The following is a 15,365-nucleotide window of genomic DNA, read 5'->3' as shown; positions in this document are numbered from 1 at the left end:
GCATTTATTTTCTTTGAAGTTTTTGTGGCCAAACTGTAACATTACTATAGATTTAAAACAGTCATATTAATACACAATCAATACTTTAACTGATTCAAAATGTACTGATAAAAATATTGACAAAGCTGAAATTCACACTGAAGAAATAGAATTGATTTTGAACTTTCAACAGTCCACCTCTGACATTTAAGTCTCCTTGATGAAAAAACTCTTACTTTTTGTCAGAGTTTTTATCAGCAAAACTTTTTGGAGGATTAAGGCCTATGGAAAAAGAAACATTTACTTGAGATGCAAAGCTTTTTCCCCAATTTTGAGAAGAAATGTAGAATGCTGAGATTAAAGTCAGAATTTTTACTTTTATATCAAAATATGGAAAAATAGCATCTCAATTTTTTCCACTGAATTTTTTTGGCATGTCTTGGTCGCTTCTACATGGAAGAAAGTTGGTCAAATAACATTTTAGTTTTAGTTGACAAAATTACCACTTAGCCCCAACAAACTCTGGGAACATCACTGACAAAACTCAGAATTCAACAAACTTGAATGAAAAGTTTTGGAAAAAAAAGGTTAATAATTTTTCTCTTTTATTTTCTATTTAGTTGTGATGGAAATCAAACTAATTATTTTCATTACTATGAAGAAACTAATCGTTTCAGCACCAACCAATACAAACACAAATATTTCTCCATTTAATGAATAATAAAAACAAATTTATACGAAGATAAACGGATGGACAGGTGGATAAAATGAGCCCGGTGGGGTAGAGTAGAGCAGAGGAGCTTCCCTCCTGTCATCAAGAGCAGAGAGTGAGTGTGGCAACAAGGCTACGAGCTGGCTAAGGCTAGCATTAGCATTAGCCACATAATGTTATTTAAACAGCGGCATAGTCGGACATGCTAACACTTCATTAACAGCGCTTAAGCCCGTTTGTCCTGCAGTATCAACACGGACCCGGAACCGCACTAACCTGGGAGATAAACGCCTCAAAACCGACGGCGAGACCTCAGGCCGGAGATGGAGCCGGGGACCTCACGTGAAACCACGACCACCGCGGGGATCACTAGCCCGGCCGGCCTGCGAGAGGAGACCCCGGGGGAAGAGGCGAGAGGTGGAGCAGGGAGCACGGGGATGCTGAGGCGGAGAGGGAGTGAAGGAGACACCGAGGAGGAGGTGAAGGAACAGGAGGAGGCTGAAGGAGATGCTGGGAGTCAGAATAAAGCCAGAGAGGAGGAAGAGGAGGCTGGGAAACATGAGGAGGAGCTGGACCCCAGAATACAGGTTATTATATTGACTTATACCGAATAATCAAAGTACAGGTTATGGTTTAGAAATATGGACTGGAATATGTAGCAACAAATTCAGGCATGTTTTATAACTATACAGGCATTCATTAAGAAATATACTTAAATATGCACATATTTAATCAGGACACAGGCATGTTATGGTTTTACTGAAGTATGAGTGACTTTTTTGCGTCTTTTGAACACATTTAATCTTGACTGTGTTGATTCATTCTTACAGCTGTAGCTAATATGTAGCCCACATGATGATACTGGTGCTGCTGGTACAGACTGGTACCCAGCATCAGCTGCCTCTCCCTGCATCACTGAGCTGCTGATGACCGCCCACTCAGCTCTGAATCTTTGCTTTACTTCTAGTCTTTCTGTTATCACCCGTCTTTTAAAGCTGAATTTATTTTCTTCTCGTTTTCAGGAGGAGCTGGAGCATCTCAACCAGGCGAGCGATGAAATCAACAAGCTGGAGCTGCAGCTTGATGTGAGACGACTGACTTCTTACTGCCTCAGCATGTTTCTGTCATTTTAGGGTTCACTGAATGTGATGGGGCATGTTTTGCCCTGAGTAGGGTTGTCAATATGTTCAATACCTCAGTTCTTTTCTGTACTGGATGTTTCAAACAATATGATCAGTTTTTTTAACTATCCATGGTATCAAAAACAATCAAAACTTTAGATAAACTTCATCTCTTTAGCCATTTTTGTAAACAAAAGCTGCTGCAAGGGGAGGAGACCACTGTTTTGTCCACATAGCAAAAATTCACAAGTAACTTTTCAGTAGGACAAGTGTTACAAAATTGACATGCAATTTGCCAGTATTTTGGTGCAATTAAGCCAGCAACATTTAAATTGCTGAGAGTCCTGTTAATTGCACAAAATTTGTGTCAAAGTTGCTTGACCAAAATGACACATTGTACAGTTTGTATGAAAGGCTGGCAGAATATTGTGCACTTAAAGAATCAGGTAAAATTTAATCTGAATTGCACACTGTTTCGTTTAGTCATAATTTGGATGGACACCAAACATTGAGCAATTTGCAAAGGTTGTGTCTTTGTGCAGTTAAGTCTGTAAGTCTTTGTTTTATTGAAATTCAACAAATATCTTAACATTTTTTCAAGCATTTGTACAACTTAGATGAAATGTTTGGAATATATTTGTGCAATTTAGATTAAATGTAGCCAACCAATCATGCAGTTTAGATAAAATTTCAATAAATTTGCCCAACTTTGATGGATTGTTGCTTTAATATTTGTAATATTGACATTTAATGTTGCCAGCCAGTTGTACATTTTACATGAACTTTTGCCAATATATTTGCACAGTTTAGAAGAAATGTTGTCAGTATATTTGTGCAATTAAGAAGAAATGTTGCAATAAATGTACATAATTTAGATGAAATGTTGCTAGTCTATCTGTGCAATTTAGACCCAATGTTCAACCAATCAACCTTCATTTGTATAACACCAATTCATAACCAAAGTTATCTCAAGGCAATTCAAAAATATACCGTCTCAGATTAAATGTTGCCAACATATTTTTGCAATATACACATAACGTTGCTAGTATATTTGAGCAATTAAGATGGAGTGGATTATTTTTTCAGTTTTTGATAATAAAACCAATAAATGGCACTGGTTTGAGCACCTAGAACTTTGTTTGTCTTGCTGTGGTACAGATATGTATTAATATCATTGTTTTGTTTTTTTTTAACCAGAATTATAGAAACATTTCTGATAAGGTGACGATCTCTGTTTACTGCCTAAAGGATGCTCGCTCCAGCTATAGGAGGATTCTGACCGACTCTGCCAGGAAACTGAATGGTCAGGGCTCACAGCTTGGTGCCTGCATTGAGAAAGCGAGGCCGTACTACGAAGCTCGAAGGCTGGCCAAAGAGGTGAGTGTTTCACCTGGACATGAGGCATCAGCATGGATGTGAGTGGATCCATGGCATATATTTATACAACTGTCTTTCATATTATATTGGTACTTATTGCATACTTATTGTATTAATTCTTTTATTTTATTTATTCTTAAAATCTTTTATGCTCTTGTGCACTTTTTGTTCCGCTATATTTTTAGGCCATGTATTTATAGTTTTTAGACTTGTTGTACAGTACTTCTTTAGGAAACTTAAATAACCTGGAAATAAGGTGCTTACATGAACGCTGGGACTGTATCACTGTTGTGTTATCTTTACGTCAGGAACCTATCATTCAGTAAGAACTTAAAACCTGCCAATTGATCATGAAGATGTTTGTTCACAAAAATGTGTCTCAGTTGCTGTCCAAGGTGCTGATCTGAGATCTCTGAGATGTTGGAGATCATCTGTCATTTGCACTGAAAGGATTTACAGCATTTTCATTATAGTTTATTTACACAAACTAACCCTAACCCTGCTGTAAAGCTTTAGGGATGTAAAATATTTAGAAGTACACTCAAAATGCCACCACAAAAGCAAAAATAGAATTTCATTCACCAGTCGAACATGTCTGTTTTATAGAGGTATTAAAACGTAATGTTACCTCTGCCAAGGAGGTTATGCGATCGGCAGGGTTAGTTAGTTTGTTAGCAACATAACTCAAAAAGTCATGGGCGGATTTTGATGAAATTTTCAGGAAATGTCTTAAATGGCATAAGGAAGAACTGATGAGATTTTGGGAGTGATCCGGATCATCGTCTGGATCCAGGAATTTTTTAAACGACTCGTCACTACTAGGAGATAGGGCTAACGGCGGAGGTCTGCGCTCTCCGAGTGCTTTTCTAGTTCTATTAGGCATCACACTGCACAAATGGATAATTATGCATCTATGCACTGGCAGAGATATCATCATAAAACCAAGTGTCTAACCAAGTGGGCTGTGTTTAAAACGATGTGACCGATATACCAGTATAAAGTGCTGAGACATGCATTACTGTAATTGAATGCAAATACCACTGTCACACACTGCATGGTTGACAATTCATCCCCATTCATTCAATCATCTGCTTCTTTATCTTGTTTCTTTTTTTCAGACAAATAAATATAGGAGATGTTTTTTATCTTGACATATTTCAACTATCGAGCATCTGCTTCATTACTCAGATTGTGCTGGAATACAAAACAACAAAGATGAAATTGGTGGGGGTTGGCACTACTTTTTAAACACTTTTCTCCCTTGGTAGGTCATAATCCCCTATTTAAAGAAAACAGGAAGTATACAGAAAAGTTAATAAAGCATGTGGAGCACTGGTTTGACTAAAACACTCCTCAGTTAGAGGTAACAAGTGATGGAAGGCGGAGGGCAGAGAGCTTTGAGACTGTCTCATCACTGCAGACTGAGTGCTCAACTACCATATTATAGCTAATAGATGAGCTCAACTACTGTATCATAGCCAATAGAGGAGCTCAACTACTGTATCATAGCTAATAGATGAGCTCAATTACTGTATCATAGCTAATAGATGAGCTCAACTACTGTATCATAGCTAATAGATGAGCTCAACTACTGTATCATAGGTAATAGATGAGCTCAATTACTGTATCGTAGCTAGTAGGTGAGCGCAACTACTGTATCATAGCCAATAGCTGAGCTCAACTACTGTATCGTAGCTAGTAGGTGAGCGCAACTACTGTATCATAGCCAATAGATGAGCTCAACTACTGTATCATAGCTAGTAGATTAGTGCAACTACCATTTTATAGCTAGTAGATGAGCTCAACCACCGATTTATAGCTAGTGGATGAGCCTATCTACCATATAATAGCTAGTGGTTTAGCTCAAGTACAGTATTATAGCAAGTAAATTAGCTCTACTACAGTATTTTGGCTTGTAAATTAGCTCCATAGTATTGTAGCTAGTAGATAAGCTCAACTCCCATATTAAAGATAGTGGTTGAGCTACCATATTATTTCTTAGTGGATGAGCTTAGCTACCGTACTGTATGTATTAGATGAGCTCATCTAACATATTTCAGCTAGTAGATGAGTTTAACTACCATATTAGTTCGTAGTTAGTAGCTAGTAGCTAGCAGAGGAGATTAGGCTCCATAACCAGATGGTACCTAAAGAGTGACACAGCTGCACGGAGCTGGCTCTCAGCAGAATGAAATGAAATCATCTTGCAGAAGGACTGTAAACCTTTTTCCTTTTAGGGGACTCCAATAAACTGCGGCCTCTATCAGGATGACATTCTCATCTCATGTCGCCCTGCCCATTTGATTCACTGCAACTGTCTTTTGAATACTGCTTGATTTTTTGTTGACAAAGTCACATAGAGTAATATCTGAATAATATACAGTGATTGACTTTTGCATACTGATATTTCATGTCCTTTCCAGCTGTGGCTGCACTGAAGAAGTTTATTTATCTTGCTTTATAATCAAAATACATTTATGCTGACACTGATTTTTTAAAAGCACTTTATAAATAATTAAAAAGGAATTTGAATTAAGTACCAACTTGGCATGTGTTCCTGACACACCTCTAACTGTGCTGTTGGACCGGTGACTATAGTAACTGATATCAAAAGCTTTCCTTTGGAAATCAAATAACTGTCAGAATAATAATGATAAAACCAAATCAAATCCTGAGACCAGTAAGCTACACAGACCTTTAAGAGTTAATGTGAGCAGGGATATCTCAGACTGAAAGATATTTGTCTGTAATCAAACTAACAAATGGATCAAACTTTGACTCTTTGCAGCGGTGGGTTAGCCGTGTCAGCCATGTTTAATCATCACAGAGAGGATTCATTCTAAGATTAATTAAAGTGAAACAGAAACAGAGCAGAGGTCTAATGGTTTCAATAAAGCCAATCATGGATTATTAATCTGTTAACGATGTCGTCTGCTCATATAAAAATGCTAATGATGGAGCGATGGTGATTTCCAACATGAACAGAATCCATGTGTTTAACATCTCTTTTATAAAGTTCTAAGTCATTAATCTGTCAGAGCAACCTCGTCTCCTCGTCTCCATCCAGCCAAGCGTCCGACTGCTCCCCTGTGCAGAGAAAGAAACACGTCTGACTGATGATCACAGTAACCTTCACTTTTAATTAATTTATTTCAATTTATCTTTTTACTTTTTGTGTTGATTTAATGAAAATATTTGACACTATTTGCTGTATGATTTTGTTTTTTTTCTTCTATTGAAAACCAATAAAAACATTGTTCAAAAAAACCCTTCACTTCAAGAACTTTCTCCTGAACTAATAGAGACAACTAGCTCGCTAAGCTGCGATAATGTTGGCTATAAACATGACATTTTTGGGACTGGTTTTGCTCTGTATTTGCCTCGAAGACCACTCTGAGGATCTTTAGAGCTTGTGTTCCATGTAGTTGTTCTTTTTGTCAGCAGGATAACTGAAATATCAGCCAGAGGTTAATGAAAATCAGCAGGAGGAGAAGGACAGTGTCAGAAAAACATCATCACATGTAAGGCCGACCTCTGTTTTCCTTTATGGGTACAGTTTTTCACAAGTACTGCTTTTATTTTTAAAATTAAAGTGTGTCAGTCCAAGTCCTTTTTACTCTTGTACATAAGTACATCGTCTTTTACCTTTTTTTTTTTTACTTCCTGCAAATGTGTGAGGTAGGCTGGCTGCAGAGTAGACAATACAGGGCCTGTTACATGGCCCATTTCAAGGCTTATTGCTCCTGACTTTTCCTCCAAATAATCCTAAAATGTGGCTGGTTGGTACATAGGACATAACAATTTAGCTGATTGCCCATTCTGTATGTTAGTATTAAATTGATTTGACAAGTCATAAACCTGAGCTACAGACACTGGTACCTACAGCGTTATTTTCTGATGGGTAGTGATTGTCAACAGGGCTTATATTGGCCAAAACCGCTGTTAAACCCATACATTCTTACTTTAACTTTGTTTAAGAATTATGTAATTTGGTGGATAGGGCTCGACCTAAAATGAAAGCCCTACTCCTCTAAGAAAGACTACGCTGCTGCTATGGCCATTTTTTTATGGAACAGGAAGTTGTTTCTCAAATGCGTACAGCCATGAGAGTCGGCAGAAAAATGCAGATTGAGAAACTAAGATGAATGACATGGATTTTGTTGGTCGGTTAGGCCAAGTGACTCTGTGATGCCCCCTGTAATATTTCAGAAAATCAGCCAGTGCAGCACATTGAACATAAAAAACGTTGAATTTGGTGAGCGTATTTGCATTTTTTTCCAAAAATTCACAGTGCCACCTTGTTACAAGAAAAAGTAACTGCCGCCGATTAATCACTTTTATATCCACTTATAGAATGCGACTTAGATTTGATGAGGATTATTACATAAGCCTTGTTCCTCTAAGAAAGACAATGCAGGTCCTGGAATATGAATCATGCCAGGACCTACAAAAAAGCCTCCTGGACCTTTTTGCCATATTTACAGGAAGTCTGCCATTTTCAATTTTTGGTGAAAATATTGGTAAAGGTAGTTTTTCCAAGGAAATCTGCTATGCTGCCAGAGGGAAAAGGTATTAAGCTTGTGTAAGAAACTCAAAGGGCATGGCTGTGATCCTCCTCTCAGCTGGATCAGGAGAAGGGGCGGAACTTTCTTCCAAGCAGGGAGGGCTAACCGAACCTGTGGGCGGTGCTGACTCCCGACATGACATCATGAGGGGGGAAATCTGAGAACTGCTTGTTTCAGCACACATTTTCTGAAAGGTTGGAGAGAGACAAGGGAGAGGGAATGGATTTTTCTGATTCTTGGGTGGATTGTGGACAGGCATGTCCACATATTTATGCTAGAAAAGCCTGAGAAGTATATTTTGCATAATATGTGACCTTGAACTCTGTGTACTCTCACTTACTGTTTAAAACATGTAACAGTTTAGAGCTTGATAGCCCAATGTGCATCAGTGTGTGTGAAGTTGTGAAGGCCCTTATAGCCCTAGTTAATCTTTTTATTGGTTGTGTTTTTGGCCCATCAGGCACAGCAGGAGACCCAGAAAGCAGCTCTGAGGTACGAGCGAGCAGTGTCAATGCACACCGCAGCCAGAGAGATGGTGTATGTAGCTGAGCAGGGTCTGTTAGCAGACAGAAACACTATGGACCCAACATGGCAAGAGATGCTCAACCACGCCACCGCCAAGGTATATGAATCTGAATCAGCTTATTGGTTATGTTTGCAAAATTTGTAAAGTTGTCAGAATCTAAATTGTCCAAATATGTTGGCAATATTTGGACAAGAAGGTGAAGCTGGCCTGCTAATAACACTACATTACTACAGTCTGGGTGTCTTTGACGTCTGTTTTTGTTCCTGGGATAACAAACGTTTAGATATTGTTTGGTTTTTTATAATCATCGGGTTAATTAGGATGTTTTCGAACTGTTTGTAGGCCATAAAAGTCTTCGTAGGATGATAATTATGGATGTTATATTTCTGGCCTGTCATATTCAGGTGAATGAGGCGGAGGAGGAGCGTCTCCGCAGCGAGCGGGAGCACCAGCGGGTCACTCAGCTGTGTCAGGACGCAGAAGCTCGTGTTCAGACTCTGCAGAAATCCCTGAAGAAGGTCATCCTCAAATCTAAACCGTATTTTGAGCTCAAGGCACAGTTCAACCACATCCTGGAGGTGAGACCAAGCAGAAATTAGGTTTATATGGATGAATATACCACATGAGCAAGAGATGTTAGATCTTGAAAAAATAGAATACATCAATGATCAACTAAAGCTGAGAAACTTTTGTATAACATTTTAGTTTTACATATCTATGTTCACTCACTCCTCCCCTTCTGCTTCAGCAGACAGTGATTTATGCCAGAAAATGAAACTGAAACTTAAGATAAAGTCCTGAAAAAAAACTCAACTGAGCTGCCTCATGTTCTCTAAACTGTTAGGGTGCAAGGAACAGTTATTTGAACAATTTGCACAAAGTGCAGCAATCTCAAAAGGCCACATCCTGGGAGTCAAACAGGTGGAGATGAGAGAGTCAGGCATTTCTACAACTTTTTTGACTGCTTTTTTGTGGAAGGAGGCAGTGATGTACATGTGATCTGGACCTTGGTTGGTATTTAAAAATGTTTATATACATACAAGTACATAATATCAGAGGGACTGATCATCCCAGGATCCTTTACAGCACCTAGTTGTCCTCTCTGATAGGAGACCTAAGGAGACTCTGCAGGGGCTCCATATAATAAAAAGTTCAGTGACCTTTCCTCAGTGGCCATTCTACAACCATTCAAGCAGTAGACCATCTTTCTTCCACTGTTGCTTGTGCTCCCCAGCTTCACCGAAAAGTTCGGCACAGTTAGCAACCGGCCTGGCAAGTCTGAAGAGTTTTCTTTCCTCCTTAAACGTCGTCCAGACAAGACTGCTGTAGAAAGCTTACTGGTATGGAAGAAAGACGTCTAACTCTTCTCCCACTTCCCAAAGGACAATACGAGCTTTCCACTCATCCTAAAGCTGATTCTTGATGCCACAAGACTTTTTACTTGCTTTTTACCAACTGTGGACTGAGCTCTGCTAACTCCTTGACCCAGGTGGACATCAGACTCTAATCACACACAGTAATCACAAAAAAGAGGATTCATCTGGGCAGATATAGTTGTAGGAAGAATTTCATTTGCATTAGTTGAAAGCTGCATTTGTCGTCTCTGCTGTTAAAAACCATTAAAACATTACCTTGTTCGCGTTTTGTTAATATGTCTACCTTTCATCTCTGTTTCCTTCCTATCTGTTTCAGGAGCAGAAGGCTAAGGTCGTCCAGCTAGAGGAGCAGGTGGCAAAGGTGAAGACTCGCTACTCAGTGGCTCTGAGGAACCTAGAGCAGATTAGTGAGCAGATTCACGCTCAGAGGGGACGGGTCACAGCCAGCAGGGGGCGTGCTGCCATCTGCGGGGGGCGGAGTTCTCCAGTTGGAGCTGAGGCCGAGGTCAGAGCAGCAAGCGGGATGCAGGTCAGCAGCTCTGCGGGTGGGGTTGGGGGGATCGAGAACGACTGGGTGGATGGAGAGAAAACCCGCCTATGGGTGGAGCGTCACAGGGAGAGCGGATGGGGCCAGAGGGAGCGTCTGGAGGCGGAGGCGGGGTCGGACTGCCTGTCCGTCATCAGCCTCCAGACCATTGCCTCTGACCTGGAGAAGTGCGACTCTGTAGAGCACCTGGGTGAGCTGAGTGACGCTGGGAGCTTACTGGGGGATGAGTGGGAGAGAGAGAGGAAGCGGGGTGACAGGCCAGTCAGTATGATGGTGAGGGCGGGGCCTGAGAAGGCAGACACACCCCCACAGCAACAGGAGGAGCAGGAGGAGGGTGGAGCCAGAGTCAGCAAGGAGAAACAGGAGAGCTTCACCAAACAGCACCATCGCAGCGTGAGTCTATGAGAGCCATGATGCAGAAGGTTATGAAACACAGTCAACCACAGACATTGGGACAGGATCAGCTGATTTTAATCATCATAATCCTTTGATCCTACACAGTAAATGATCTAGATGGTTAGACCACACAGCGACTGTTTGTAGTAACGTTATCACAGTGGCGATTCCACAGACTTGAGATCTCACAGAAACTCACAGGATCAAGTATTACTTCAGAAGAAATACAAACATGGAGGATGACTGAAATCCTTAGCTGGCTTTTCTGGTGAACGCTATAATCACAGTGAAAACAACGTGGAAAGAATCTTTTCCTTGTTGAATCCTTATTGAGTTGGCGGTATCATTTGTTTACATTCACTGAAACGTTTTGGATCTGTACAAATACAAAACATTCAGTTGGTTACACTATTGGTCTGCTCACTGTATATATAACTGGATGTTTTGTATTTACAGTGCCATGAAAAAGTTATTCCCCCTTTGATTCCTGATTTTTTTTGCATATTTAACACATTTAAATGTTTTGGACCATGAAACCAATATTAATATCTCGGTTTCTAAATGAGGATTTAATTTAATAAGGGAAAAAAATTCTAACCTATCTGACCCAATGTGAAAAAGTAATTACCCCCTGAACCTAATAACTGGTTGTGCCATCCTTGGCAGCAATAACTAAAAACAAGCGTTCGCCTTCAGGATTTTCTGGTAGAAAGCAGAATTCATTGTTCCATCAATCACACCAAGTTGTCCCAGTCCTGAAGCAGCAAAGCAGCCCCAGACCATCACACTCCCACAGTCATGTTTGACTGTTGGCATGATGTTCATTTTATCAAATGCTGTGTTATTTTTATGCCAGATGTAATGGGCCACACCTTCAAAAAAGTTTATCTTTTGTCTAGTCATTCCACATGATATTTCTCCAAAAGTCTTGGGGATCATCAAAATGTGTCTTGACAAATGTGAGACGAGCCTTTCAGCAGTGGTTTTTGTCAGCCCCTGGTTTCTTATTGTGGCTCTTGCAAAAGTATTTTTCTGACAGTTTGGCTCTTGGATACAGAAAAAGGTTGAGTACCTCTACTCTTATGGATAATTATTTGGTCAATAATTGTTTTTTACAAGCCTTGAGTTGAGGCCCACCCCCTCATCATTGGGTGTTTATGTCATCAGTCTATGTTTAACATAACAATTTAAAGTGATGTACTGTACATATGTACACAGAAAACAGGCTTGCTCTGATACCAACATTGAAGCTACTTAACACAAATGTACTCAAATAAAACAGCATCCATAAAAGAGGAACAGATGTCAGATCTTAAATGTGATGGCATGTTGCTCAGGCCGCTCTTCTCCATGTGTGAGTTCTCATCAAAGTCAGGCTTCCTCAGCGTGGTATTCAAACACAAAGACACACACATAAGACATTACTATTAATACAGAAAGCCAGAAGGAGAATATGCATCTTTTGGCATCCATGTTGCACTTTTGTACAAAATTTCATGACTTTCCAAGCTCTATTTGAAGGCTGCACAAGTGACAAACAGTTCTCATCTGTTGCCAAATGCCAAATTTTCATTGCCTTATATGAAGGGATTATTGAAGGGAGTGTATAATATGTAAATATGTATGAAAAAGATTATTTACATGCAGTGTGATGGAGGTGTTATAAGCAGGAATTTTGACAGACCGCACTATCTGTTACATGTGGTCAGTTTTTTGGCCTTAAAATGTTGAAAAGCGGCTATATTTTTTCTGGTTTATCAAATCAAGGCTGTGTCCTAGACCTTCACCCTATCAGGGTGTCCTGATTCCTTCAAGAATCAGGACACCCTACCACTAGACAGGAACATGGAAAATGTAGGAGTAGTGCTAAGTGGAGGGGCAAAGGGGGATTGGGATTGTGCCCAATCTGTTTCAGTACTTCACCTAACTGAAGATATAACTCTTAATTCATTAATATGGAGCTTAATGTAAGATCTTATGAAGACTCTTTAAACCAGAGCCCTTAGTTTTCCTATACCCTGACTCTCATTCCAGTTTAACAGGATTTTATTGTTTGATATCAGCTCAACACCATGACATGAACGTCTGTAGAAATATATGTAGCTGCAGAAGCTGAAAGCAACATCAGAAAGGGGGATGATAGTCTCAACACTGACTATGGCTGACAAACTGAGTGAGGGGAATGACTACTGCAGTATTTTATATTGACTACAACAACAGCTATCCAGCTGAGAATAGCAGATTTTAGGTAATGTTAAAACTCTGTGCAGTTTTTGAGAAAACTCTCAGGTTTTTCACAGTTGTTTTCAAGCAAATCTGGGTTTTACAGGATGCAAGGGGGGCTTAAGGTTTTTTTAAATGGGTTAAAGGATAATTATCTCCTTTTTCAAGTTTGTATCAAGTTAAATGTCCAGAGAAGAGAAGATAATGTAGGTGAAACCCTGTCTGTAACGTTACCAGATCTGCTTGCTTTCATTGACCACACATGAGGATTATTAAGACAAATAATTGTTTGTATCAAGCCTCTAGTCAGGACAGCTCCTCAATTGTTGATGAGGTAAATCAAGCCCAATATCACAGCCATACTTAATTTCTTCTAGAGCTTTCTCAATTACGTGATCTGCTGGGAAAAAATAGATACAATTGAAAAAGAAACAAATTAAAGGGAATTATTTTTGTTAGGAACGTATCTCTATACTAATAATATAATTAGATTGTAAATTAAGAAAATAAATCTTTCCCAGCCATGAACTTTGAGGCCTGTTTGTTTGATCGGACACGGCCAGCCATAAACCAATTAATGCCTAAAATGACATAATAAATAAATTATTTATTTTCTTTAAAGTGCCTGGGGGATCTGATCGAGTTCACCTCGCCACAAAATGATCCTCATATTAATAAGTTAAGAATGTACTTTATTTAACATAAATTTAAGTGTAAACATTGTAAATAAATGAATGTTTAACTACTGAGTGCTAACATCTGTTTAAAATTATTTATACTTTAATTTATTCATGTTAAAGGGACATTAAATGACTGAAAGGAAATGTTTCTGATGGGTATTTTGTATGAATAATGTATGATACTGTTTGAGTGTTATATTAAGGAGTTTTATTTTGTTTGTGTTAGAAAAGTCCATGTTTCAGATGTAAAATTACTCCTGCTAAAACTATGAGCTGTTTTGATTGATGTGTTTGAATTAAACAGTCAATTTATGTGTATCTTTTTTCTGGATTAAGCCATTTTACTCTTATTGTTTTAAGTCTTTATAATAACCATGCCCTAAATTTAAGAAACTACAGATCAAGGGTAATTTTAACAAACAGACGCCACTTAGAAAAGAAAAGGGTTTGGAGTTTTAACTGGCATATAGCTGACATAAATTGATCAGGGATGAAGGTAAGGGTTAAGGAATGAAGGGATAAGGGAGGTAGGTAAGGGTTAAGGAATGAAGGGATAAGGGAGGTAGGTAATTGTTAAGATCAAGAGATGAGTAATGTAGGTAAGGGTCAAGGAATGAAGGGTCAAAGGCTATTAGATGAAGGTAAAGGGGGGTGTACAATTAGGGATTTTCATACGATTCAGGCATGAGTCTTGGGTTACAAGATGGCCAACCATTGCCCCACCAGCTGCTCCTGACTGATCAGATTGATTTCTGACATGTATGATATTTTGGTCATAGGACTGAAAACACTCCCACATTAAAAGCAGAACCATTAGCAGAATCACCAACTTTGCAGTTGTTTTCTTAGTAAATGGTTAAATAGCATCTTAAATCAGCACAACAGTGGGAATGTCTACTGTGCCTTTCTTATGATAAAGGAAATAAGAAAGAAACAGGTTGAGGTGCAGACCTCTTGTTTAATATTTGTTATTATTTAGCTGGTAGTTGTGTTTGCTGGTTAATATGCTTATGAATTAGAGAGAGGGAGATGATGAGATCAGTTTTTTGCTGTTTGAAGTGTGAAAATAAGACAACAGAAGCTGACTTCAACCTCCCTGTGTGAGACTTTTAAAGTAAGATCCACTGAGATGTATTACTGTCTATACTGACTTCACCTATGTGAGCACAAATGTTATGGCCAGGCATTGGACTGTACAGTGTGAACACATAAATCATGAGAGATGGTTGTACATTGTCAACAATTAGTTAAAAAATGTGCGCTGACACTTCAACATGGCTGTTACAGTTTTGTTTTCTAGCTGTACAGTGTACGCCTGGCTTAAGAATCAAAGGGTGAAGAGATGTAGGTGAGGTTTGAGGAGATGAAGGGATGTAAGTTAAGTTCAAGGAATATAGGGATGTAGGTAAAGTTTAAGGAACAACGGGCTGAAGGGATGAAGGACTGTAGGAGAGGTTCAAGTGGATAACGGAATAGAGGTAAGGTTCAAGGGGATGAAGGGATGTAGTAGGTAAAGATCAAGAAAAAGGGTCAAGGGATGTAGTTATGTTCATGGGTTTTAAAGGGAAGCAAGTAAGGGTCAAGAAATAAATGAATGTATTGTGGGTGAAGATCCATGGATGAAAGCAGGGTTCAAGGGATGTAGGGATCCAGGTGAGTTTTGAAGGATAATATACTGTTTGTAAGGTTTGAGTGCTGAAGAGATGAAGTCGGGTCTAGGGATGAGGGTATGATGAGGTTCAAGAAATGAAGGGAAGTAGTTAAAATTCAAGGGATGAAGCGATGTAGGTAAGATTCAAGAGGTGAAAGGATTTTGGTTGGATGGATAAAGGAATGTAGGTAAGACACCAAGAATGAGGGGAT

General features: G+C 39.2%; 1 protein-coding gene across 1 annotated transcript; it reads left to right on the top strand.

Moving 5' to 3' along the window:
- Positions 1–812: 812 nt before the first annotated feature.
- Positions 813–11,248, top strand: sh3bp5lb (SH3-binding domain protein 5-like, b). Its single transcript, XM_041808198.1, has 6 exons — positions 813–1,278; positions 1,714–1,776; positions 3,061–3,189; positions 8,215–8,376; positions 8,685–8,858; positions 9,973–11,248. The coding sequence occupies exons 1-6, from the start codon at positions 1,015–1,017 to the stop codon at positions 10,606–10,608; spliced, it is 1,428 nt and encodes a 475-aa protein (XP_041664132.1). The 5' UTR covers positions 813–1,014; the 3' UTR covers positions 10,609–11,248.
- The last annotated feature ends 4,117 nt before the right edge of the window (positions 11,249–15,365 follow it).

Source organism: Cheilinus undulatus, linkage group 16, assembly GCF_018320785.1.
Source record: "Cheilinus undulatus linkage group 16, ASM1832078v1, whole genome shotgun sequence".
NCBI classification, from domain to species: Eukaryota; Metazoa; Chordata; class Actinopteri; order Labriformes; family Labridae; genus Cheilinus; species Cheilinus undulatus.
This window is presented reverse-complemented; position numbering and strand designations above follow the sequence as displayed.